We start from the raw sequence: 25,279 nt of genomic DNA, 5'->3' as shown, positions 1-25,279 counted from the left end.
CGTCACCAACTCCCTGAGCTTACTTAAACTCATGTCCATTCAGTCAGTGGTGCCTTCAGTCAGACTCCTTCTGCCTGAAATGCTCCCTTCAAAGCCCCCACCAGACTGGCTTCTTCTCTCCCTTCAAGCAATTTGAGGTCACCCTTTCAAAAGACGACTTCCTGACTGTCTTGGATAACACAGGGGCCTTCTTTTCCACGCCTTTTTTTTTTTCTTTTCTTTCTTTTTGAGATATATTATTTTACATATTATTTTATCAACCTTGCAATTTCAACAGTATATGTGCAATCAACGTTGTTGCTTTAATTAACCAGCAGGAGTCCCTCACCTCCAGGGTCTAATGCCTGATGATCTGAGGTGAAGCTGACATAATAATAATAGAAATAAAGTGCACAATAAATGTAACACACTTGAATCATCCTGGAACCATCCCCTGTGAGTCTGTGGAAACATTGTCTTCCACGAAACTGGTCCCTGGTGCCAAAAAGGACTGGTGCTTTAGAGCATCTCTGCTAAAATATTAAGAAGCCTTTGATTGCTTAATTTGTAAACTGTTCAGCTTTCAGTAGGACACTTTCCTGAGGAATTCTTTTAGAACCACCTTTCATGTGAGTGGGCCTCTCGCTAAATCGTGTATTTTGGCTCCGAGAGAATGCAAGCGCTCCCTCAGATAGAGTCTCTGCATTCCAACAAGGGGTGCTTTGTCATATCTTGGTGTCATTTCCTTGCAGCACTATTCTCCATTTTAGTCAAAACAATTCTGAGAGGTTTTTCTTTTCCCCTATCATGTTTCAAAGCAGAAATAGTATAATGGGGGAGAGTTTGCATGTGATAAACTGCAATACCAAAAGACTATTATAACAAAGTTTTATTACATAAAACCATGGTCAGAAGTTTCTCTTTTCGATTGGCTAATTGATCACTTTCTCTGCCCTGACAAATCTGTAAGTGCCATCAGGAGGGAACCAAATCTGTTTTGTTTGTCACTTTATATACACCCAATTACTAGCATATGTAAATAAATGAAGATCTCCAAGTGATGCTATTTTTCCTGAAGTAGAGCTCTGATGAGCATCTTCGCAAATTGTGACTGTAGTTGTCATCTTGACTATATAGGCCTGTTCAGGCCTCCCAGTCTCTAAAAAAAATAATAATAATATTGTCTGCATGTCTTTTATCTGTTAACGGAGGTTTAAAACTTTGAAAGTCCTTATAGAAACCATATAGTCTCATGATATTTTAATTTTGTAAAAATTCCAAACCTCTTCGCGTTGATATATGTGCCCCCAGATAAACTGCCTGTGATGGTTTCTGGCTTAACCACAGCCACATTTGCTTTCAAGGCATCCCCTGACTCTGTTTCTTGATGCTTACTGGTGCCAGAGAACATATATTTTTATTTTGTTCTGTTTTTGTTTTAAATCATGACTTAATATATAGTCCTGTCACAAGAGGTTGTACATAAATAATTAGAAATAAGACCATCTTTACATCATGATTTTTTCAAAATATTTAGCAACTGAGTTGGGCACCAACCAGGAGGCTGGCACTCTGGCCACTCAGAAGGAAGTTTCAACTTACTCACTCAGAAGCTACACGGGGTGGCTTCGTTTTCAGAGTCAGCTCCCTCCTTTGTTTTGTTTTGCTCTAGCCACGCCATGTGGCATGCGAGATCTTAGTTCCCTGACCAGGGATCAAACCTATGCCCCTTGCATTGCAAACACAGACTCATAACCACTGAACCACAAGGGAAGTCTCCTATACCTTTTTTTAAAGACTTTTCTTGTTGTTGTTGTTCGACTGCTATGTTGTGTCTGACTCTTTGTGACCTCATGAACTGCAGCACACTAGGCTTCCCTGTCCTTCACTAACTCCTGGAGTTTGTTCAGACTCATGTCCATTGAGTCAGTGATGCCATCCAATCATCTTCTGGAAGTGACTTAAAGCCTTTGAACCTTGTAATTATCCTATGCATGCATGCATGCTAAGTCGCTTCTGACTCTTTGCAACCCTCTGGACTGGACGGTAGCCTGCCAGGCTCCTCAGTCCATGGAATTTTCCAAGCAAGAATACTGGAGTAGGTTGCCATTTCCTACTTCACTGGATAGGACAACTTTGGTCAAAATGCCATAGTAACTGAGTTCTGCCTTCCAGAACTTGCTGAACTAAATGCAGGTTATAGCGACCAGCTCAGGCTATCTTCCATTTGTCCATGTAGTGCTTTTTTAGGGATAGTGAGTGTCTCGTTCCATAGCTGATGGCATGGCCCTGTAATTTTATCATTTCTCCACATTCCTTTTTGGCTCTAGCTTGGGGCATGAGGCTCAGTGGAGAATTTTCAGAAATCAAAGTGCATCTGTTTTCTGCAGGTCTGTTTGCAACTCAACATCACTGGAAAGAAAAAGCCCAGTGAGGGATGCTTACTCCCACACAGGCATTTGTTTCTTGGTGTCATGCATGTCCAAGGCCACCTGCCTCCGAGTGACTGAATTTTCTGACACTTTTCTTCATTTTGGCTTACAGGTCCACACATTCCGAGGCCCTCACTGGTGTGAATACTGTGCCAACTTCATGTGGGGGCTCATTGCCCAAGGGGTCCGGTGCTCAGGTAGACATGCAACTTTCTTTCTCCTTTTCCATTTACATAAAGTGTCATCATGGTTACATGGAGGGCATCTTTTCAGAGCTGGAAAATAGGCTCAGATTATTAGCTCAAAAGTCTAGCTTTCTGGAAGACTCAAGGCATCTCTGTGCTTAATGGAAAAACTGTTCTAGGTGTTTGCCAGAATGAGAAGGAATATCTCACATTTATGCAAGAAAAGAAAAAAAAAATCCAAGCGAGTCTATTTTCTTACCCATCTACCTGCTACCCAAAATAGGTAGGTGTCCTTAAAAGAAAAAGAAACTTGATTCCAATGGAATTGTATAGGTAGAAAAGTCACAGTGCTTTCCCATCCCTGTTTTACTACACAAAGCAGGGCATAAAAATAATAATGTAAGTGAACAATTACTTCATACCAAGCACTGAGCTAACACTTTCTATTCATCATATCATTTAGCCTTACCAACAAACCTTGTGTGATCAGACGCTCAGTCGTGTCCAACTCTTTGCAACCCCATGGACTTTAGCCCCAAACATTGTGGGAGATGCAATTATTCTCCCCATTAAATAGATGAAGAAACTGAGCCTTATTAATAATTGTTCATTGCCCTTGGCCACACAGTAAGTGGTGGAACTTTGATTTGACTCCAGAGCCCAGGTCCAGTATTTTTCTGCCATCAAATTAGCAGTGAAAATACACACGTTGATTGCATATCACATATTTTCAAAATGCTTTGAAACCCTAAGTGTTTTTCCACCTAGAACTGGATGCATACACCCATTGCTAAGTGCGCACAACACATCTTAAGATATATATAACAACATAGAAAAGAATTGCCAAATTAATGTGTAACCGGGCTTCCTAATTCATCATGCCAGGCTTTTTATGGCAAACACTTCTGGCCAGGAGCAAGAACAGCCTCCTGTGATATATTGATTGAGTTTCCACTAATAGCTTAACTGATTTGTTTGTTGCTAGAGTATGATTTTAAAGAAACAATTTGTGTGAAGCATTTAAAATAAAATAAGTGGGCTCCAAAATCACTGCAGATGGTGATTGCAGCCATGAAATTGAAAGATGCCTACTCCTTGGAAGGAAAGTTATGACCAACCTAGACAGCATATTAAAAAGCAGAGATATTACTTTGCTGACTAAGGTCCGTCTAGTCAAGGCTATGGTTTTTCCAGTAGTCATGTATGGATGTGAGAGTTGAACTGTGAAGAAAGCTGAGAGCCGAAGAATTGATGCTTTTGAACTGTGGTGTTGGAGAAGCCTCTTGAGGGTCCCTTGGACTGCAAAGAGATCCAACCAGTCCATCCTAAAGGAGATCAGTCCTGGGTGTTCATTGGAAGGACTGATGCTGAAGCTGAAACTCCAATATTTTGGCCACCTGATGCGAAGAGTTGACTCATTGGAAAAGACCCTGATGCTGGGAGGGATTGGGGGCAGGAGGAGAAGGGGACAACAGAGGATGAGATGGCTGGATGGCATCACCGACTAGGTGGACATTAGTTTGGGTAAACTCAGGGAGTTGGTGATGGACAGGGAGGCCTGGCGTGCTGCGATTCATGGGGCCACAAAGAGTCAGACACGACTGAGCGACTGAACTGAATTGAATGACATTACATTAATATGATCTATTTCCCACACTTGAACTTACTTACAAAACAGAAACAGACTCACAGACATAGAAAACAAACTTATGGTTGCCAGAGGGGAGAGGTGGGAGCAGAGGGATAAAGTAGGAATTTGGGAGTAACATATACACATTTCTATATATAAAATAAACAACAAGGGCCTACTGTATAGCACAGGGAACTCCACTCAGTATTCTGTACTAACCTCTATGGGGAAAGAATCTGGAAAAGATGTGTGTGTGTGTGTATATATATATATATATAATATGGAAAAAATATCTGAATCACTTTGCCATATACCTGAAACTAACACATTATAAATCAGCTATACTGCAATAAAAATTTTAAAAATTAAAAAAGATGATATATTTCCCCATGCTGCCCATTTTGGTTCACAAGATCATGGGACTTTAAATCCTTCCTCTGCCTGGAAAGGGCTATTTCAGCTTCTATAGAGAGGCAGCAGTCACTGGTGGTGGTACCTGGATGGGTCCAGGAGTGCTCATATAGGCTGGTTACTCTACCTGCCCCCATCCCAGATCTACAAGGCAAGCAGGAAACATAAGTTTGGAGACAGACTCTCCAGAAGTGTTCCAGAGACCTAGATTACCATGAAAAGCTTAGTCATCAAGAGTTACAGAGTATCTTACATCTCAACCACTGAGCAAAGTGTTCAAATATCGCTTTACTCAGTGTTCATTAATTCAACCTGTTTAGAGTATACCCACCAAAAATATCCCTAATTGCTTGTATTATCCAATTTCAGCAGGAAATTGGTCCAAAGTCAATATTATGAGAACAAAACTCTGGAATTCAGATTAGCTGTGAACAGCAACTTTCTCTGGGATAAGAGGGTTTGGATTTTTTTTTTTTTAATAAAACATATTCTTAGGCTATGTTACTCTTCTCCAATGACCACAGCTTAACCTCATACTTCCTCTGAGAAGCAGGAAAGCTGAAAACTGACCATTAAATGTTTGGTAGATTCGTCATTGCCTCTCACTGTTTTACATATTTCAAATGTTTTAAAAATTAACTAGACTTTATAGCATATAGAATTGTATTAGTTTGCAAAAACTGAGTATTTGTTATAAAACAAAATATCAGTATTTAACTCTACATAAAAACACTGTTATTTCAGAGCATGAAATGAAGTTTATAAAGAAATTAAAACTAGAATTATCATATAATCCAGCAGTTCCACTTCTGGGTATATACCCAAAAGAACTGAAAGGATTGAACAAATATTGGTACACCCATATTGATAACAACATTGTTCATGATAGCCAAAAGGTTGAAACAACCTAAGTACCCATCAGTGGATGAGCAGATAGACAAAATGTGGTACATATGTATAGTGGAATAGTATTCAGCCTTAAATGCAATGTTCTTCAGGAAATTCTACCATGAACTACAATATGAATGAACCTTCAGGGCATTGTACTAAGTGAAATGAGGCAGTCACAAAAGGACAAATACTGTATGATTCCACTTATATGAGATATCTAAAGTAGTCAGATTGATAGATGCAGAAGGAAAAATATGGTTGACAGGCTCACGAGGAAGAAGGCCCCAGGAGTTATTGTTTCATGGGTACAGTTTCTGTTTTGAAAGATAAAAAAGGTTTGGAGATAGTGATGTTAGTACATAGGGTGAAGGTACTTAATGCCACTGAACTGTATACTTAAATGGTTCAAATGGTGAACTTTATGTATATTTTACCATAATTTTTAAAAAATGTTTTAAATGAAATTTGTAAGAATTCACAGTTAATAAAAATGACTAATGAAATCACGTAAAAGTGGCTAAGCGGGCATCCTTGTCTTTTCTATCACCATATTGCTGTTTCTTCTATCTGACTCTCACGTAGCACTCCCCATACTTCAGACTTTGCATATATTAACTTATTTGATCCTCATGATAACCCTAGGAGTAGATCATTGTGCAAACAAGAAAAGCAGTCAACTCTATTTAGTTCAGTTCACCAATATTTATATTCAGTAGATCAAATGTTATTGACATTTACTTGAGCTTTGTTAAATGTCTCATGTTGATAAAGCTAAGATAATTAGAAGTGGTTTTATTTTTAGAAAGGGATAGACAGAACTCACCCAGTAAAACATGACATGAAAAGCATATAATGACAAAAATCATTAATTGATGATTTCACAAAAGTTTATATCCTCTCAAATCTTTGGTGTGGTTAAGTGCTTTTTTAAAAACAGTGAAATTATAATATTCATTATCATGTGTTTATAATATGTATATAAAAGATAAAAATGATTTTATTATTATGCTTTACACCTATGAAAGCAATATTAGAAGGTATTTTGAATAGACACCAAGTCAACTTTGAACATCTTCAGCATTAAATTTTTATTTTCCAGAATGTAGACTGTGCCTTGTTATTGTTAGAGAAATTCCATTAGTGGATACCAACTGCTAATAAGGCTTTTAATATGTGCATTGAACTTAAAAGCCCCTTTTCCGCTTTGGATCTTGATATGAGCTTTATAAATAATTGCTCTCATCATCACATTACATGGCATTGTTCTAAACTGTAAACTCTTGAGTCCTCCCACCAGTGTCCAGTTAGACAGTATTTCCACTCACAGGTGTCAAAACAAGGCAAGTAGAAAGGACAATGGCCTACTCAAACTGCCCAGCAAAGAAGACAGGAGTGGAAAGCATGGGCAATTCTCCAAGAAGGCAGAAGAGTATGCCAATGGTCATGGGGGTCTCAGACCAAAGATGAGAGATTCCTACAGACAGTGTAATCATGTCTTCCACAGAAGGAGTGTCACAAAGTCAAGGAGAACACCCTAGCAGAAGTCCTAGGTGCCCTTTATGGAACGTGATTTGCTCTGGGAATCTAAACCCAAAAGCCTTCAAACAGACACAAAGGTTCCAATCCCAGAAGGGAAAAAAACATACAAACAACCTAATTACCAAAACTGTCTCTGTGGGATGTCTCTTTTCTTCTCAATAAGAGAAGGCATATTGAGAAAAATGGAATTATTTAAGTTTCATGAGCACAGATAGATTTCATACTCATCTGTGAACAGCATCACCTCTAAGCGGCATGGATGTTCCAGAGAGATACAACAAGCCCTGGGGGTGTTTTCCTTTTTTTATTTTTGGTAACATATAATTTGTGTTGAACTTCTACAAAACAGCCAGGCAAGACTAACATGGCTTCTCTTTTTACAGACTGTGGATTGAACGTACACAAGCAGTGTTCCAAGCACGTTCCCAATGACTGCCAGCCTGATCTCAAGAGGATCAAGAAGGTGTACTGCTGTGACCTCACGACACTTGTGAAGGCTCACAACACACAGAGACCCATGGTGGTAGACATCTGCATTCGGGAAATTGAAGCAAGAGGTTTGGAAAAAAACTCCTTATTATAGTGACTTTCTTTTTAGTGTTGTCAAGGAGACTTTATTCTTATAATTGTTAAATTGACTCTCCACTATTGATCTCAGGGAAATGGTCTGCATGCACACACACACACACACACAAACTAAATCCAACCAATGACATCAATTTCTGTTTCATATAAAAACCATGCATGCATGCATTTTATACATGCTTGCCAAGCATTCATTATGTACTACACACTGGGGACATAAAAGTTATAGTTTATGCCTTTAAGAAATTCATAGAATAGTATACAGAATCAGGGGTGCAAATAAATCTATGAGTGCATACATGCATGTGTGCTAAGTAAATGCTGTGAGTATGTGTATTCAGAATACCATGGAGTCACAAAGAAGGACATTTTAATCTTATCTGAGGAGAGTTCAGAAAGGGTTTATGGCAGAGGTGAGGTCTAAATGGAGTCTTTTAAAATGCTTCTTTTAAAAAAAAGTTAAAAAGTTCTTGGTCAACACATGGATTTTCTACCACATAGAAATTTATTGCTAGTATTGATTCTGTTTATTTCAAAGAGGAAAGCTAAAGATTGAAAGATTTATCCACCAAAAACTGAGCATACAAGGAAGATGGGAACATTTCAAAGAAAAGATTCTTTATATTATGCTTGAGTCATCTTTCTTTTATTTGAGCTTTGGCCACTTTTCAGTATCAAAATGTTCAATGATGTGGTGGTTATAGTGTAGTTGGAGAGAATTTGGATTGTTGGATGCAATTTGAGTAATTGGAAAGGCTTTTACAAGTGTTGCCATGTATGTACCCTACTATAGCTGGTACCATTGTTGTGTCCAAATTGGCTTACTATATGCTACAGGTATTTATGCATTTGCCAACTATCCCATTCTTTCCAAAACAAAAGATGACATTATAACTTGTTTTCCTAAAGCTTTTAGAGATAGGAAATGATTCCCTCTTCCATGCAGGCTGAAAACTACAGCTAATCTGTTCCCTTAAGACTCGCTCATTTCATCTCAGATTGTAAGAAATGCGTCCTGCCTTTTGCCTGCTGGGTCTGTTAGAGTTGAGTAGGGGCTTTGGGATCTGGTGAGTTCTTGATACAAGTTGAGGGGGTACCCTGACTCTGGATGAGTGGCTGGGAAGAGCAGCCCTGGGTACTGCTGTTTTGAGGGTCCTGCTACCCCAGAGGGTCAGATAATCAGCCTCTCCAGAGCTTACCATCAGGACCTGCACTTCTCTGAAGAAGCTGGGATCACCCCATGGTGATCCTCATCAGAGACTGCCAACAACTAGAGACAAGTGACTACCACATCTGACGGCTAATGTGTCCACGGAAAGCACGGCGATAAGCATGCCTAGTATAAGAGCTAGAATAGCACAAGTTAGGAATCTGTGCTAGTCACAGCAAAGGGGCTGGAGCTACAGGCATTAGGGTCCCATGCATGTGAGCAGAATCCAGAGAAGGGGCTGGAAGGAGTTCATGTGACGCTTCCATTTCCAGCTTCACTGCCACCACTGCCAACATCTTATCCCACCTTCAATCCATAGTCAATTTCTTATTGTTCTCCAGATGCCTTTATGGCCATTTGTTTATGCATAATGTGGCAGAGTGAAAAGATCATGAACTTGAAGTTAGATTCCCAACCATTTCTCATATCAGCTACAGTATGACCTTGGGCAAGTTACTTACTCCATTTGAATATCTGTCTCCTCATCTTCAAAGTGAACAGAATCAGTTGTAGCTCATAAGGTGATTGATTCACCCTTACATGATGACTCAGATGGTAAAGAGTCTGCCTGCAATGCAGGAAACCTGGGTTTGATCCCGGGGTTGGGAAGATTCCTTGGAGAAGGGAATGGCAACTCACTCCTGTATTCTTGCCTGGAGAATTCCACAGACAGAGGAGCCTGGCAGGCTACTGTCCATGAGGTTTCAAGGAGTCAGACACAAATGAGTGACTAACACTTTCACTTTCTTTTCTTTCATCTTCAAAGTGAACAGAATCACTTGTACCTCATAAGGTGCTGATCCAGATAACTAGCCCAGTACAGGGTCCAACATATAAGACTCAACTGTGTTATTTTTTACCTGGTATGACCCAATCCTTTAACTCCACCTCCAAATCTGTGTGTCTGACCAATGTCCTTAACCCAGATGCTTTCATGCTATCACAGAGACCCCAACTAATAGTGACATCAACAAGATGGACACCTCTCTCTCTCCAGCAGCAGTCCAGGGCTGGTGGGGCAGCTGCCCAGGGGCAGGAATTCAGGCCCCCAGCTCGTTACCCCATCATCTCTGAGTGCTGCCCTCCTCTGTATGGTCCTAGATGGTTATCACCATCTCATCTGCATTCTGGCCAAGAGCAAGAGGGCACGCCCTCCAAGTCCATGGGCAGCACTGTACACATCACTTCTGCTCTCTTCACACTGGCCAGGACTTAATGGCCTCTGCAATGAGTGTTGTTCTAAAAAACCAAAGGTTTCATCACAGCAGAGGAAGGGAGAATTAATATGGGAAGGGAGGCGGCAGCCTCTGCTAACTCTGGCAAAGTCCAGCCCATCCCTCATGACTTCCTCCATTTATTTATTTATTTATTTATTTATTTATTTATTTATTTATTTATTGTTACTATGGATCATTTTATCATCTTTATTGACTTTGTTACAATATTGGTTCTGTTTTATGTTCTGGTTTTTTGGCCACGAGACATGTGGGATCTCAGCTCCCTGACCACAGATGAAACCCACATCCCTTGCATTGGAAGGTGGAATCTTAACCACTGGACCACCAGAGAAGTCCCATGACTTTCTTAAAGACAGTTCCTCAGTAAGACCTTCCCTGTAGCCTCTTCTATCAAAAGGCAGGGTTAGTGTCCACTGCACTGTGCTCCCAAGTGTCACTGTGTACTCACCTCTGTTGCAGGGTGGGTTACAGCTGGACCAAGGCATGCTTAATGCACCACCAACTAGAACCAAGTCTCATCTATGGGCCAATTCAGTTGATCACTAGTGGCACCCTAGACAACTGTCCTGAAACAAATTCTGAATCTGAGTGGGGCTCAGTAGGAGAGAAAGCTGAGGTCAATGAAGAGTGTCTCTGATGGCCATAGGAGAGAGGAGGGGCAGTATCTGTGCCATGCATTTGCTGTCTCTGATGCAGACCTAATGTTGCTTCTGTTCAGTTGCTAAGTCATGTCCAACTCTTCATGACCCCATGGACTTCAACAGGCCAGGCTCCTCTGTCCTCACTATCTGCCAGAGTTTGCTCAAATTCATGTCCATTGAGTCAGTGATGCTATCTAAACATCTCATCTTCTGCCACCCTCTTTTACATTCAAGCTTTCCCAGCATTGGGGTCTTTTCCAAAGAGTCAGCTCTTTGCATCAGGTGGCCAAAGTATAGGAGCTTTAGCAGATCCAGTGCCAACTTTTTTATATATGGCAGACAGTATACATGAAAAACAGAAATGTACTTTAGTTACATTGCTTGACAGACTGTACTGCAGCAGCAGTAGAAACTTTTTATTTGCTTATTATGACTGTAGCTATAGTTTGATAGCAGCTGGTTTTTGATATACAATGTCTGAAATCTTATCCTCTATCCTTTCTGATACTTTGAAATGTCCTAACAAATCAATAAGGTCTAGGAGCTGCACCCACATCTTTTTCTTACCCTAAATATACAGTGATCAAGTTTCTAGACTCATTCATTAGAATTGTATTTTCCTGCATCTATTTGTATAATCATTTATTTGAAGGTATTCCCTGGTGGCTCAGAGGTTAAAGCATCTGCCTCCAATGTGGGAGACCCGGGTTCGATCCCTGGGTCAGGAAGATCCCCTGGAGAAGGAAATGGCAACCCACTCCAGTATTCTTGCCTGGAGAATCCCATGGACTGAGGAGCCTTGTGGGCAGTCCACAGGGTCACAAAGAATCGGACACGACTGCGTGACTTTACTTACTTTACTTATACCAATTAAATCAACCATATGTAGTTAAACATTTAATATACTGTCATTATTATGATGAACACCTAGGCTATAACATTTGGATAGTTCTAGTAAACTCAGGATAAGATGAACCACACACATGCATACTCGTGTACTGAGCACCAAGCTACATGCAGCATGGCATATGGATACAGAGGATGCTGGGGAGAAAATAGTTTGCTGAAGTGAAGTCTCATCCACTGTCAGATGAACAAAGGAAGCAGGACATCATGACTGCTGAGAATCTTAACCTTAGGTTTACTCTGCAGAGCCAGGCAGGAGGAAGACCAGACCCCGAGGTCTCCACTGCCACACAAGCAATGAAGACAGATGCACAGAAACGGAGACGGACATTTCAAGTTCTGATGTGATAGTGTGTAATATATAAGAGCGTGCATGTGTGCATTCGTTTCTCAGTCACTCAGTTGTATCCGACTCTTTGTAACCCCATGGACTGTTGCCTGCCAGGCTCCTCTGTCCATGGAATTTCCCAGGCAAGAACACTGGAGTAGGTTGCCATTTCCTCCTCATGGGATCTTCCTGACTCAGGGATCAAACCTGTGTCTCCTGCATTGGCAGGCAGATTCTTTACCACTGAGCCACTGGGGAAGCCCCTAATAAGAGCACTGACTACATTCACTCATTTCCTGATAGCATGCAGTGTAGATAGGAAATTATATTCATTTTTAGGTGCTTTAGGAAGCTACAGTTAAAATCTATCTCTTTTTTTTACAGGATTAAAGTCAGAAGGCCTTTATAGAGTCTCCGGGTTCACAGAACACATCGAAGATGTCAAAATGGCATTTGACAGAGGTAGGCTTGCCCTTTGCATGTATGTATGCGTTAGTTGTTCAATTGTGTCTGACTGTTCATGGACAGACCCCATGGACTGTAGCCCACCAGGCTTCTCTGCCCATGGGATTTCCTAGGCAAGAATACTGGAATGGGTAGCCATTCCCTTCTCCAGGAGATCTTCCCAACCCAGGGACCTAACCCGGGTCTCCTGCATTGCAGGCAGATTCTTTACCATCTGAGCCACCAAGGAAGCCCCAGACTTGCACTTTACTGAGTGTTAAATGACTTATCCCTAGCATCTTCTCTTTTGGAACCAGTTTTATTCATAATGGAAATAGGGTTTTAGAGCTACTAAGAGCTGTTCTTTGGGAAGCCAGGAAGTAATGTTTTATAATCCATAGTTCTCCATAGTTCTCTGATTTTCTGGGGAAAGTGTTTTTTAAAAAGTCTTGGACAGTGACTACATGGAGAAGTGAGTTTTAAATACTACTTGAATGATCAGGCAGCCTTTGGTGCCATTAAGCTTCTTGACTTTGTTGCCTAACATTTATGATCTGTCACATGGCACCATGGCACATGGCACCTTCTGCATCCTCTACCTCAGATCCCATTTACTCTTCTCCTTCTCCCGGAGATCCAAAGAGGAGAGCATAGGGATGGGGGTACCCCTGGCACTGAACTAGGGGAAGTTTAGGAGGTGACTCCTTTTCTTCTTGATGACTGTGCCATACTGTCCTCCAGGCCATATTCTCGCTTAGGCCAGATATCATGAGCTAACTAGGGAACTCATTAAAAATACAGATCAGCAGGGGCCACCCTGCGAACTCATTCAGGAAGCTGAGTGAGCCTAAGAATCTGTATTTCCTTTGAATGATCCAAATAATTCTGATACAGCCAATCAGAGATGGAACCTCTGGCCCACTAGATAGGTCCTCTGCTCTGTAGAAGAGTAGATGAGGTCTTTGATGATCTATCTGTATGCTCATAGCCACAACCTCCTCTCTATAGACTTTGTACCCTAGCAATACTGAAGTACTTCCCACCTCTCTTCATGAACAAGCACCTGGGGTCACCTTGCTCTCTCCATCTAGAATGTGTTCACAATTCTGCCTGGCAAACACCCAATTGTTTTATCAATGTTAGCTTAAGTCCTCCCTTTTCATGACTTTTCCCTGACCACCCCACACTGACCTAAGAATTCCATTTCCTTTTCCTCTGTCCCCCTCCATGTTTCCACATTTCTCCAGCAGAGCTGTCTTCCCATTTCCTTGCAGTTGTTGAGCTTCATGCCCGACTTCCAATCTAACCAGTTATTTGAACAAAAGTACCATTGGCCTTCTGTATCTGCAGGTTCCATATTGGTAGACTCAACCAATTGTGGATCAAAAATATGTTTTTTAATTCCAGAAAGTTCCAAAAAGCAACACTTGAATTTGCCACAAGCTGGCAACTATTTATGTAGCATTCACACTGCATTAATATTATTTACATAGCATTTACATTGTATTAGGTATTATACGTAATGTAGAGATGATTTAAAGTATACAGGAGAATATACATAGGTTATATGCACATACTAAGCCATTTTATATAAGGGACTTGAGCATCCCTGGATTTTGGTACCCATGCAGTTGGGAGTTCCTAGAACCAATCTCCCATGGATACTGAGGGACAAATTTATGTCTTTTCTTTAATTCACTAGGGCTTAACAGTGCCTGGCCCATGGTAGAGTCTCAGTAATTGTTTGTTAAATACATAAATAATGCGATCAGATGGCCTATCTGCTGTACTTTGTTTTCTGTACAGTAAGAGCTTTTTAATCCTCAGAACCAAATTTACTGAGACATTTGTTCTTTCTTTCAATTCTCTATAAAAAAGATAATGCTAATAGTCCCTGTATGATTGATTGTGACAGTTAAATTGGACCAATATCTACTAATGGTAAAAACAAAAAGTCAAAATATTGTCTTCAGAAAGATTGCAAAAAATAGTAAGAAATATAACATTACCTACACATGAGGGAAGGTTTAAGTTTCCCAGATTAAAGTCTTAGGGATTAAGGAAGGAATAATCAAGTGAAAAGAAACTTTGGTAAGCCTGAAAGAAACATTAAAACCTGAATATATTGAACTTATTTTATGTATGTCATCTTCAAATCCAAATCCAAAGAATACTATATAAGATTCTTGATTTTATAATTTCAAATTAGATTGTTATCCTATTATAAGCTTTGTGTCTAGAATATAAATTACTGTGCTAGACTTCTATTTAGCAAATTACCAGGGGCTGGCACCCAAAGAACTATTTTAAGTCTATTTCACTACTTTTTTGGCTGTACTTACCCTCAGACCCAAAATCCCTCTTACCAAACTTCTTTTTGTTACTTCCTGCATCTCCATGTTATTAGATGCCAAAGGAGTCAGCTGAGGCTTATAAGGGAGCATTCATTGTTGCATCTTTTTTTCTTCTCTTTCTGGGCATGGTTTAACTTGGTGAAATAAGATCCTAATTAGGAATTGGATCATTGTTTTTCAGATGGTGAAAAGGCAGATATATCTGCCAACATCTATCCGGACATAAACATCATCACTGGAGCCCTTAAACTGTATTTCAGAGACTTACCCATTCCTGTCATCACCTATGATACCTATTCCAGATTTATAGAAGCAGCAAGTAAGTACTGAGAACTAATTTTTTAATGACACCAAAGTTTTAAGTGTGACGCTTTTGACTTCAAGAAAATGAAAGCTCAGAACCTGATTAACTTATTGCATGACAACTTGCTTTGCCAAGTGAGGGCACAATGGTACGGTTAGTAGAGAACCAGACATAGTACACTAGCTGAATGGAACCAGTGCTTAGCCAATTCTACTCGGCTGATGCTGGGTACCAGGCAGTTCTGTCTCTCCCCACTGTTTCATCTATGCTGGAAACCAGCACAGTCAGACTTACTCTGTTATATGTTGAAAGTGAAATGCTTTTCTAGTAAGCAATCAGATATTCTTCAGTGAGGGCTGTATAGATTAACTACTTTCATCTAGTAAGCAGAATCCCCTTGCTAACTGATTAAAGTCATACCCCATGTTAGGGCACATTGATGCTGTTCAAAATTAGTAACAGGTCAAGAAGATACTGTATCAAATACTATCCTAGGAGCTCTCACCAATATCTCCTTTTTTAACCTTTTCATCTAGCTGATGAGGCAAATATTGTAATCCCATTTTACAGAGGAGGTAAACTAAGCTTAGAGAGCCGAGCTCATGGGGCCAGAAATGGAACATTAGCATTAGTCTTCCATCAGCCCAGAGCTGCTCCTTCAGGGTTTGGCATTTGGGTCAGTGCTGTCAGATGTGAGGACGTGTGTGTGTCTGTCTGTGTGTCTGTGTGTGTGTCTGTATGTGTCTGTGTGTGTGTCTATGTGTCTGTGTCTGTGTGTGTGTCTGTGTCTGTGTCTCTGTGTGTCTGTGTCTGTGTGTGTGTGTCTGTGTGTGTGTCTGTGTGTGTCTGTGTCTGTATGTGTGTGTGTGTGTGTCTGTGTGTGTTGGGTGTGGGGGGAGTTGCATTACACTTTGTCCAGGACTGTAGTGAGGAAGGGGAGATTCAGGTGCTAGAATGCATGACACAGAAGTCAAGCACACTTTGAGGAAGTTTTTATTAAAAACTATAATCTTTAAAGGTAGATGTTGCTAAATATAGTAACAAGATACCTGATGGGGAGAAACGTGGGCAGACTGGAATCACTCAGGGTGTACTTTCCAGATGAGCTGTGGCTATACTCCCTGGTAAGAGCATTCTTTCCTGGATCCCAGTGGTCATGTGGGGAAGGTTCTGACAGCAGGTACCCTCTGGACCAGGAGGAATGACCAGAGAGCTTTCTTTGAATGGCTGCCAATACCTATCAGAGTCCTGAAAACAGAGGCATGCATGCTTCCTCCCATTGTTAACGTGCCTACTATCTACTTCCTAACCTGGACAGCACCCTAGGGTTCACCATGCCAACATTTTGACAAAAAGTGCCAACAGTGCAGCCTGAATTGGCTGGCTCACCTGCCAGTGCCCTTGCATTACAAAGTGGATTCAGTTATGCCTGCCAAGAAAAGATCTGGTAGACCATTTCAAGAGAAAGCTCCCAAGTGTGGTCCAGTTTAAATTAAAGCTGGTCACAGTTTCTAGCAAATCCAGTGTTCAGAAGATGGGCAAAGCACAGTCTGTGCGTGTGCCACCAGTAAGTATCTGCAAGGCTGCAGATTCCAGGAGGGCAAGGACCACAGGCAGCCTCCTGCCACGCAGCCAGCAGACATTCAATATGCATGTGGCTCCCAGCCTCAAACCCTTTCTGGAATAAGACAAGACATGAACAAATGAATCACTTTAAGTGAAATATTATTAGACATCCCCTTTATCTGTAGCCCGAACAAACCAAACTTCTTGTAGTTTCTCTGAAAACTTTGATGTTTCAGCTCTGCACTGATACTCATTATGTGCGATCTTCACAGAAATCTCCAATGCGGATGAGAGGCTGGAAGCGGTCCATGAAGTGCTGATGCTGCTTCCTCCTGCCCACTATGAGACCCTCCGATACCTGATGATCCACCTCAAGAAGTAAGCTGACACCTCCTTGGTGCTGCCTCCACACACTCTATCTGCCCTGCACTGCTGATGCACTAGGAAAAGTGCACAGCCTCCCCAACCCACTGGGCGGACAGATCCTCCTTTTAAGTGAATTAGGTTACCTTCTCCAGGCCAGCCCCATTGATAACCCTAGACACTCACTCTGTGTCTAGGAGACAGCAGGAGTTGCTCCCCGCACTTTAGATGTGTCCTGTCTCTGAGGCTGGTACTGTTAGGAGCCTCATGTTACAGATAATACTTCTGAAGTTTCGGGACTTTACACAACTGCTGCAGAGGCGAGGTAAAGCCAAGATGGAAACCCAGTGTGGCCCATAGCCCTTCATCTGTCTTAACCACGTGTCTATGCTGCCCCTGCATCTGCACCCTCCTCCCACAAAGCCTTGAACTCTGTTCTGTCCTTCCTCCTTTTGCTCACCCTAAACCCAGACTCCTGAGCTGCCTTCTTTCTGGACAAGCAGATTTCCACCCTAATTTCTGTTTCATCTGATGTATTAATTATCTGTCTTGTGTGTGTGTGCTCAGTCATGTCCAAATCTCTGCAACCCCATGGACAGCCCATCAGGCTCCTCTGTCCATAGGATTCTCCAGGCAAGATTACTGGAATGGGTTGTCATTTCCTTCCACTGACTGACAGGTTGCCCCCAAACTTAGTGGCTTGAAACTGTAAATGTTTATTTTTGCATAGTCTCTGTGGACAGGAATCCAGGTGGCTTTTGCTGGTGCTTTTGGTTCAAGGTTAATAATGAGGCTGCAGTCAAACTGACAGCCAGGCTGCAAGGCTCAAGTAGGGAAGCATCCACTTCCAAGCTCACTCACATGGTCTTTGGCAGGATTCAGTTCCTCAGAGACGACTAGCCTGCAGGTGTCACTTGCTGACTGTTCTCAGAACAGGAACCCTCTTTCCTGTTATATGGATCTTCCCATAGGCAGCTCCCCACATGGCAGCTGGTTTCTCTTACAGCAAGCAAGCAAGGCACCCACGAGGGAAGACAGTCTTTCTGTAAGCTAATCTCAGAAGCCATACCCCACTGCTCTTGCTGTTACTCTGTGTGTTGGAAGCAAGTCACTAGGTCTAACCTATGCTCTACGGCAGCAGTCACCAGCCTTTTTGGCACCAGGGACCAGTTTCATCGAAGACAGTATTTCCATGGACCAGGGTTTGGGGGATGGTTTTGGGATGATTCAAGCAGATTACATTTATTGTGTACTTTATTTCTATTGGTCTTCTCTGATAGCTCAATTGTTAAAGAATCTGCCTGCAGTGCAGAAGAGCCCGGTTCAATTCCTGGGTCAGGAAGATCCACTGGAGAAGGGATATAGGCTACCCACCCCAGTATTCTTGGACTTCCCTTGTGGCTCAGCTGGTAAAAAATCCACCTACAATGCGGGAGACTTGGGTTCAGTCCCTGGGTTGGAAAGATCCCCTGGAGAAGGGAAAGGCTACCCACTTCAGTATTCTGGCCTGGAGAATTCCGTGGACTGTATAGTCCATGGGGTCGCAGAGTCAGACACGACTGGGCAACTTTCACTTTCACTTATTTCTGTTATTATTACATCAGTTCCACCTCAGATCATCAAGCATTATTAGATCCTGGAGGTCAGGGACCCCTGCTCTCAGGGAAGAAGTTACAGAAGGGTATGCATTCCAGAAGACAGAGCTCACTGGGGGCCATCTCAGAGGCTGCCTGCCACAGGAGGCTACACACTGGGTTATTTATGTGAGGGCATGTGAGATAGACAGAGATGGCTGTTTATAGTACACTGGAGTTTCTGGTTCCAGACTCTTTTACCTAAACCACAGATCTCTTTCCTTCACTTTACTTGTGAGGTCAATATATTGGTCTTTGAGATGTTGGCAGGATCAGGGTACTTCCGTGTGCCTTCCTCTGTGTTTTGGGGGGATACATGGTAGCAGCCCATTTTTAGATAAACCAAAAATATCTATACTGACCAATTTACAGACCAATTCATTAAATGAAAGGAAACAAGTTGATAAAACTATAGAAACACTTAACGCATTGAGGTTTTAATTTTTCTACCTTTAAAACATATAAATACTCTTGCTCATATTCAAGGTGATCAGAAATGTAACAGTTATCTTAGAGTCTCATTTTGATTAATTTATTGAATTTAAGAGTACAAGTAAATTTTGGATAAAATCTTCCAGTGTCCAATTATGATACTCTGAAAGGTAAAGTAAAAAATGCTGACACATCCCAGTTGAGTCTTAAATGCCAATTATTTAGTATTTTTACTATGGAGGGGTTGCTGTCTATCTTATCTGGTCTGGTGTGGTGACTGACTTGATGGACAACTATGAGTAGTTTGAAAATGAAGAATATCCTCTTTCTTACCTCCCTCTTAACTTTGCAGTGTGGAGGTAATGCAAGCTGAGTTGACCTTTCTAAAATAATGCTAGATGGCAAGTCTTAGGAAGGTCAGTTCAGCTTCATTACCTTCACATTGCAAAGTTAAGATGGCAACCTACTCCAGTATTCTTGCATTGAGAATCTCATGGACAGAAGAGCCTGGACAGCTATAGTCCATGGGGTTGCAAAGAGTTGGACATGACTGAAGCCACTTGGCCTGCACACATACACAGCCAGTCTTAATTAGCTTTAAGAGAATAAACACAAAGGGATAGCTTTTTGTAAAAAACTTCAACATATGTCAGTCCGATTTTGCTCTTCTTTGAAGAATGTACTCCCTTTTAGATCTATTATGAACATCCTAAAACCTTAATTCCTTAAAGCAAGAATCTGAGAGATCATAATTTTATTCTACTTAGGAAGGTTTTAAGCCAACTTTGGAGTTTGAACTTCATGTTTAAAGGATTTGCAGTTCTTACTTGGGTGTTTTTAAAATTATTTTATTGGAGTATAGTTGATTTATGTTTTGTTACTTTCTGCTGTACAGCAGAGTGAATCAGTTATACATAAGCAAATATCCACTCTTTTATAGATTCTTTTCCCATACAGGCCATTACAGAGTGCTGAATAGATTTCCCTCTGCTATACAGTAGGTCCTTATTATTTAGCTATTTTATATGTAGTCCTATGTGTATGTCAAGCCCAATCTCCCAGTTTATCCCTCCCTACCCCCATTTACCCCAGAAAACCGTAAATTTTGTTTTCTACATCTGTGACCCTGTTTTGTAAATAAGTTTATTTGTGCTTTTTTTTAAAGATTCCACATATAAGTGATATCATATGGTATTTGTCTTCCTCTGACTTACTCAGTATGACAGTCTCTAGGTCCATCCTTGCTTCTGCAAGTGGCATTATTTCATTCCCTTTTCAGCTGAGTAATATTCCCTTAGGATCCCTGGTGGCTCAGATGGTAAAGAGTCTGCCTGCAATACAGAAGAGCTAGGCTCGGTCCCTGGGTTGGGAAGAGCCTCTGGAGAAGGGAACGGCGACATATACACCCGTTCCACTGTGTATGCGTACTGCATCACCTTTATCCTCTGTGGATGGGTGTTTAGGTTGCTCCCATGTCTTGGCGGTTGTAAATAGTGCTGCAGTGAACACTGGCGTGCATTTATCTTTTCAAATTAGAGTTTTCTTCAGCTATACGCCCAAGAGTGGGACTCCTGGGTCATATGGTAGTTCTATATTTGTTTTTTAAGGAACCTCCATACTGTTCTCCACAATTGTTGTACCAGTTTACAATCCCATCAATAGTGTAGGAGGATTCCCTTCTCTCCACACCCTCTCCAGCACTTTTTGTTTCTAGATTTTTTGATCATGGCCATTCTGATCGGTGTGAGGTGATACCTCACAATACTTTTGATTTGCATTTCTCTAATGATTAGTGATGAGATGAGTATTTTAAATTCCAATAACAATTACTGCTCCAGACCTTATCCCGTGGGAACTAAAAATAATGCCTAACTGTGTTCCCACTTGGCCACATTCCAGCCATTCTCTTGTCCCGTGACAATGCCTTGACCTTTCTCCTTGGGCAGTAGCCCTGCCAGCAGGCAGGGAATCTGCCCTCAGCTTCCTGGTTTGCCAGCATACAGACCAATGGACAGCAAGAAGAGGGAAATGAAGGCAATCATACAAGCCTCCAGCATACAGACCAGTGGACAGCAAGAAGAGGGAGATGAAGACAGCCATACAAGTCTAGACTAAATCTGTATGCATAATCGGCTTTCCTGGTGGCTCAGAGGGTAAAGCGTCTGCCTGCAGTGCGGGAGATCCGGGTTCAATCCCTGCATTGGGAAGATCCCCTGGAGAAGGAAATGGCAACCCACTCCAGTACTCTTGCCTGGAAAATTCCATGGACAGAGGAACCTGGTAGGATATAGTCCATGGGGTCTCAAAGAGTCAGACACGACTGAGCGACTTCACTTTTCAGTAATCTTTACTGCCCCTTCAAGTCAATATTCCTTCAATGAGAGTTCCATGTTTATTTAGTAAGAAGGACTGATTTTATAGTGTTCAAAAGTGTGTCTATACCAGATTCACTTAGTAGTTCACTTCTGTGGGCTGAAGACAATGTCAATAATCTAAACAATTAATCTGAAAATTTAGTTCAGTTCAGTCGCTCAGTCGTGTCTGACTCTTTGTGACCCCATGGACTGCAGCTTGCCAGGCTTCCCTGTCCATCACAAACTCCGAGAGCTTGCTCAAACTCCTATCCATTGAATCAGTGATGCCATCCAATTTTCTCATCCTCTGTTGTCCCCTTCTCCTCCTGCCTTCAATCTTGCCCAGCATCAGGGTCTTTTCTAATGATTCAGTTCTTAGCATCAGGTAACCAAGGTACTGAAAGTTTCAGCTTCAGCATCAGCCCTTCCAATGACTATTCAGGCCTTTAGGATTGATTGGTTGGATCTCCTTGCAGTCTGAGAGACTTCAACACCACAGTTCAAAAGCATCAGTTTTTCAGTGCTCAGCTTTCTTTATAGTCCAACTCTCATATCCATACACAACTACTGGAAAAACCATAGCTTTGACAAGACAGACATTTGTTGGCAAAGTAATGTCTCTGCTTTTTAATATGCTGACTACGCTTGTCATAGCTTTTCTTCCAAGGAGCAAGCATCTTTTAATTTCATGACTGCAGTCACCATCTGGAGTGATTTTGGAGCCCCAAAAAATAAAGTCTGGCACTGTTTCCATTGTTTGGCCATCTATTTGCCCTGAAGTGATGGGACCAAATGCCATGATCTTAGTTTTCTGAATGTTGAGTTTTAAGCCAGCTTTTTAACTTTCCTCTTTCACTTTCAGCAAGAGGCTCTTTAGTTCTTCTTCACTTTCTGCCATAAGGGTCGGGTCATGTCACCTGCATATGTGAGGTTATTGGTATTTCTCCTGCAATCTTGATTCCAGCTTGTGCTTCATCCAGCCTGGCATTTCACGTATGTACTCTGCATATAAGTTAAATAAGCAGACAATATACAGCCCTAGAGAAGGCAACGGCAACCCACTCCAGTACTCTTGCCTGAAAAATCTCATGGACGGAGGAGCCTGGAAGGCTGCAATCCATGGGATCGCTGAGGGTCAGACACGACTGAGCGATTTCCCTTTCACTTTTCAGTTTTCATGCATTGGAGAAGGAAATGACAACCCACTCCATTGTTCTTGCCTGGAGAATCCCAGGGACAGGGGAGCCTGGTGGGCTGCCGTCTATGGGGTCGCACAGAGTCGGACACAACTGAAGTGACTTAGCAGTAGCAGCATACAGCCTTAACATACTCCTTTCCCAATTTGGAACTAGTCCATTGTTCCATGTCTGGTTCTAAGTGTTGTTTCTTGACCTGCATACAGATTTCTCAGGAGGCAGGTCAGGTGGTCTAGAACTCCCACCTCTTTAAGAATTTTCCACAGTTTGTTTTGATTCAGTCACACTCAAAGGCTTTGGCATACTGGATAAAGCAGAAGTAGATGTTTTTCTGGAATTCTCTTGTCTTTTCTATGATCCAGCAGATGTAGGCAATTTGATCTCTGGTTCCTCTGCCTTTTCTAAAACCAGCCTGAACATCTGAAAGTTCATGGTTCACATACTGTTGAAGCTTGGCTTGGAGAATTTTGAGCATTACTTTACTAGCATGAAAGATAAGTGCAGTTATGTGGTAGTTTGAGCATTCTTTGGCATTGCCTTTCTTTGGAATTAGAATGAAAACTGACCTTTTCCAGTCCCGGGGCCACTGCTGAGTTTTCCAAATTTGCTGGCATATTGAGTGCAGCACTTTCACAGCATCATCTTTTAGGATTTGAAATAGCTCAACTGGAATTCCATCACCTCCACTAGCTTTGTTCATATTGATGCTTCCTAAGGCCCACTTGACTTTGCATTCCAGGATGTCTGCCTCTAGTCCAGTGATCACACCATCGTGGTTATCTGGGTCATGAAGATCTTTTTTGTATGTTCTTCTGTGTATGCTTGCCACCTCTTAATATTTTCTGCTTCTGTTAGATTCAAGGGATTAGATATAATAAAGTGTCTGAAGAACTATGGACAGAGGTTCGTGACATTTTACAGGAGGCAGTGATCAAGACCATCCCCAAGAAAAAGAAATGCAAAAAGGCAAAATGCTTGTATGAGGAGGCCTTACAAATAGCTGAGAAAAGAGAAGCTAAAGGCAAAGGAGAAAAGGAAAGATATAAGAATCTGAATGCAGAATTACAAGGAATAGCTAGGAGAGATAAGAAAGTCTTCCTCAGTGATCAATGCAAAGAAATAGAGGAAAATAATAGAATGGGAAAGACTAGAGATCTCTTCAAGAAAATCCAAAAATTACCTTTTAAAAAATACTTCTCTATAATTCCAGTCCTCAATTGTCCTTTGCAAATTCCAAAACCAGAGAAGCTCTCAGGGGCCTATGTTCATAATCAGTACACAAATCCACCCTTGACTCTGTATAATGTCTCTCTGTATATGTTTGTCTTGCAGGGTGACTATGAATGAAAAGGACAATTTCATGAATGCTGAAAACCTGGGGATCGTGTTTGGGCCCACCCTGATGAGACCTCCTGAGGACAGCACCCTCACCACCCTCCATGACATGCGGTACCAAAAGCTGATTGTGCAGATCTTAATAGAAAATGAAGATGTTTTGTTTTAATTCACCAGGGAAATGAGTTGAGTGGCCCCAGCCCCATCTAAGTTGATAAGGCTAAAGAAATAAAAACATCTCTTGCACTTGATTTGTTTTCCAAACAAGTGATGGAATTTCCTGGACCACAGTGGATTGCCAGGTTGGCTACTGTGTCTCATAGACACTGGCCCCTCCACAGGAGAACAGCAAGGATGAGGGCAAGAAAAAGTCCTCACCTCGGGTCTTTGCCGTGCCTCGTATGTCTGTTTTGTTGGAAGAGTGATTAATAAATCTTTCTTTAACTTATTAAAAAAACAGCGTAGACCTTTAAACTTCTGTCTTATCAGTAATAAAAGGGAACTTAATTCATAGAGGTACTTGATACAGTTATACATTTTCCACTTACAAAAAGACAATTCTATATGTTAAATGTTAAATGAAACTTATATTGTAAGATGTATTTTTATTTTAGCTTCAAGAATGTTACTTTATTTTAGCAAATAGAACTCAATGCAGTGCATTGATTATTACCCTGTATACCTTGTCCTGCCTTCTTGCTGTGATCCCTGAAAAAGTTTCCCATGAATGCAGTATTATCTTGACATACCTCTGTCCCTATCAGTGCTTTGCAGTGAAATTTCACCTCCCACCTCTGTCCCTGCTTTTAATAGTTTTTGCTGTTAAGCACTGGCATTTTGCTATTGTGCAGTATACGTTTATAGCAACTGTAGGATGGTCTGTCACATCTACCCTTTTCTTTCCATAGAAATTTTGTGAAATCCCAATGTATGTTTCAGAATTGGTCATAGTTCTTCCATATCATGTGTATACATCACAGAACACGCAGAACGTGGTCATTTTACATAAAATGATTTGGAAACACTGGTTATATCTAGGCCACATAAAAAGCACTTTTCCTCTTCATTTCAGGCAAGCACTCTGAATTCATCTGTTAATGGCAAGTTGCATTTTCACCATATGTCTGTATTTCTGAAAAGTGAACCTGCAGAGTCATTGTTGATTTTTTTCACTTTTGTTTTATAAACAAGCCTATTTTTTAAAGAATGAATGTTTGGTTTTTATGAATAGGTGTATCCATCAGAGCACATGGATAATTTAATATGATGGATAATTTAATATGATTTGATGACTATAGTTTTATCTTATTGGTTCTATTTAT

At 41.3% G+C, this 25,279-nt stretch overlaps 1 protein-coding gene across 7 annotated transcripts in view; it reads left to right on the top strand.

Moving 5' to 3' along the window:
• CHN2 (chimerin 2) overlaps nt 1–24,617 on the top strand; it is a 337,558-nt gene extending 312,941 nt beyond the window's left edge. For 2 of the 7 annotated variants that reach the window (XM_068972312.1, XM_068972313.1), the window contains 6 exons: nt 2,524–2,608; nt 7,451–7,624; nt 12,360–12,437; nt 14,955–15,092; nt 16,916–17,021; nt 23,955–24,617. In XM_068972312.1, the coding sequence (XP_068828413.1) occupies nt 2,524–2,608; nt 7,451–7,624; nt 12,360–12,437; nt 14,955–15,092; nt 16,916–17,021; nt 23,955–24,126 (753 nt within the window). In that variant the 3' untranslated portion in view covers nt 24,127–24,617. The remainder of the gene's footprint in view (nt 1–2,523; nt 2,609–7,450; nt 7,625–12,359; nt 12,438–14,954; nt 15,093–16,915; nt 17,022–23,954) is intronic. The other 5 variants (XM_068972317.1, XM_068972314.1, XM_068972315.1 and 2 more) reach the window with 4 other exon arrangements.
• The last annotated feature ends 662 nt before the right edge of the window (nt 24,618–25,279 follow it).

This window comes from Capricornis sumatraensis, chromosome 5 (genome assembly GCF_032405125.1).
Source record: "Capricornis sumatraensis isolate serow.1 chromosome 5, serow.2, whole genome shotgun sequence".
NCBI lineage: Eukaryota > Metazoa > Chordata > Mammalia > Artiodactyla > Bovidae > Capricornis > Capricornis sumatraensis.
The sequence above is the reverse complement of the archived record's forward strand: the minus strand, read 5'-3'. Positions and strand labels throughout refer to the sequence as shown.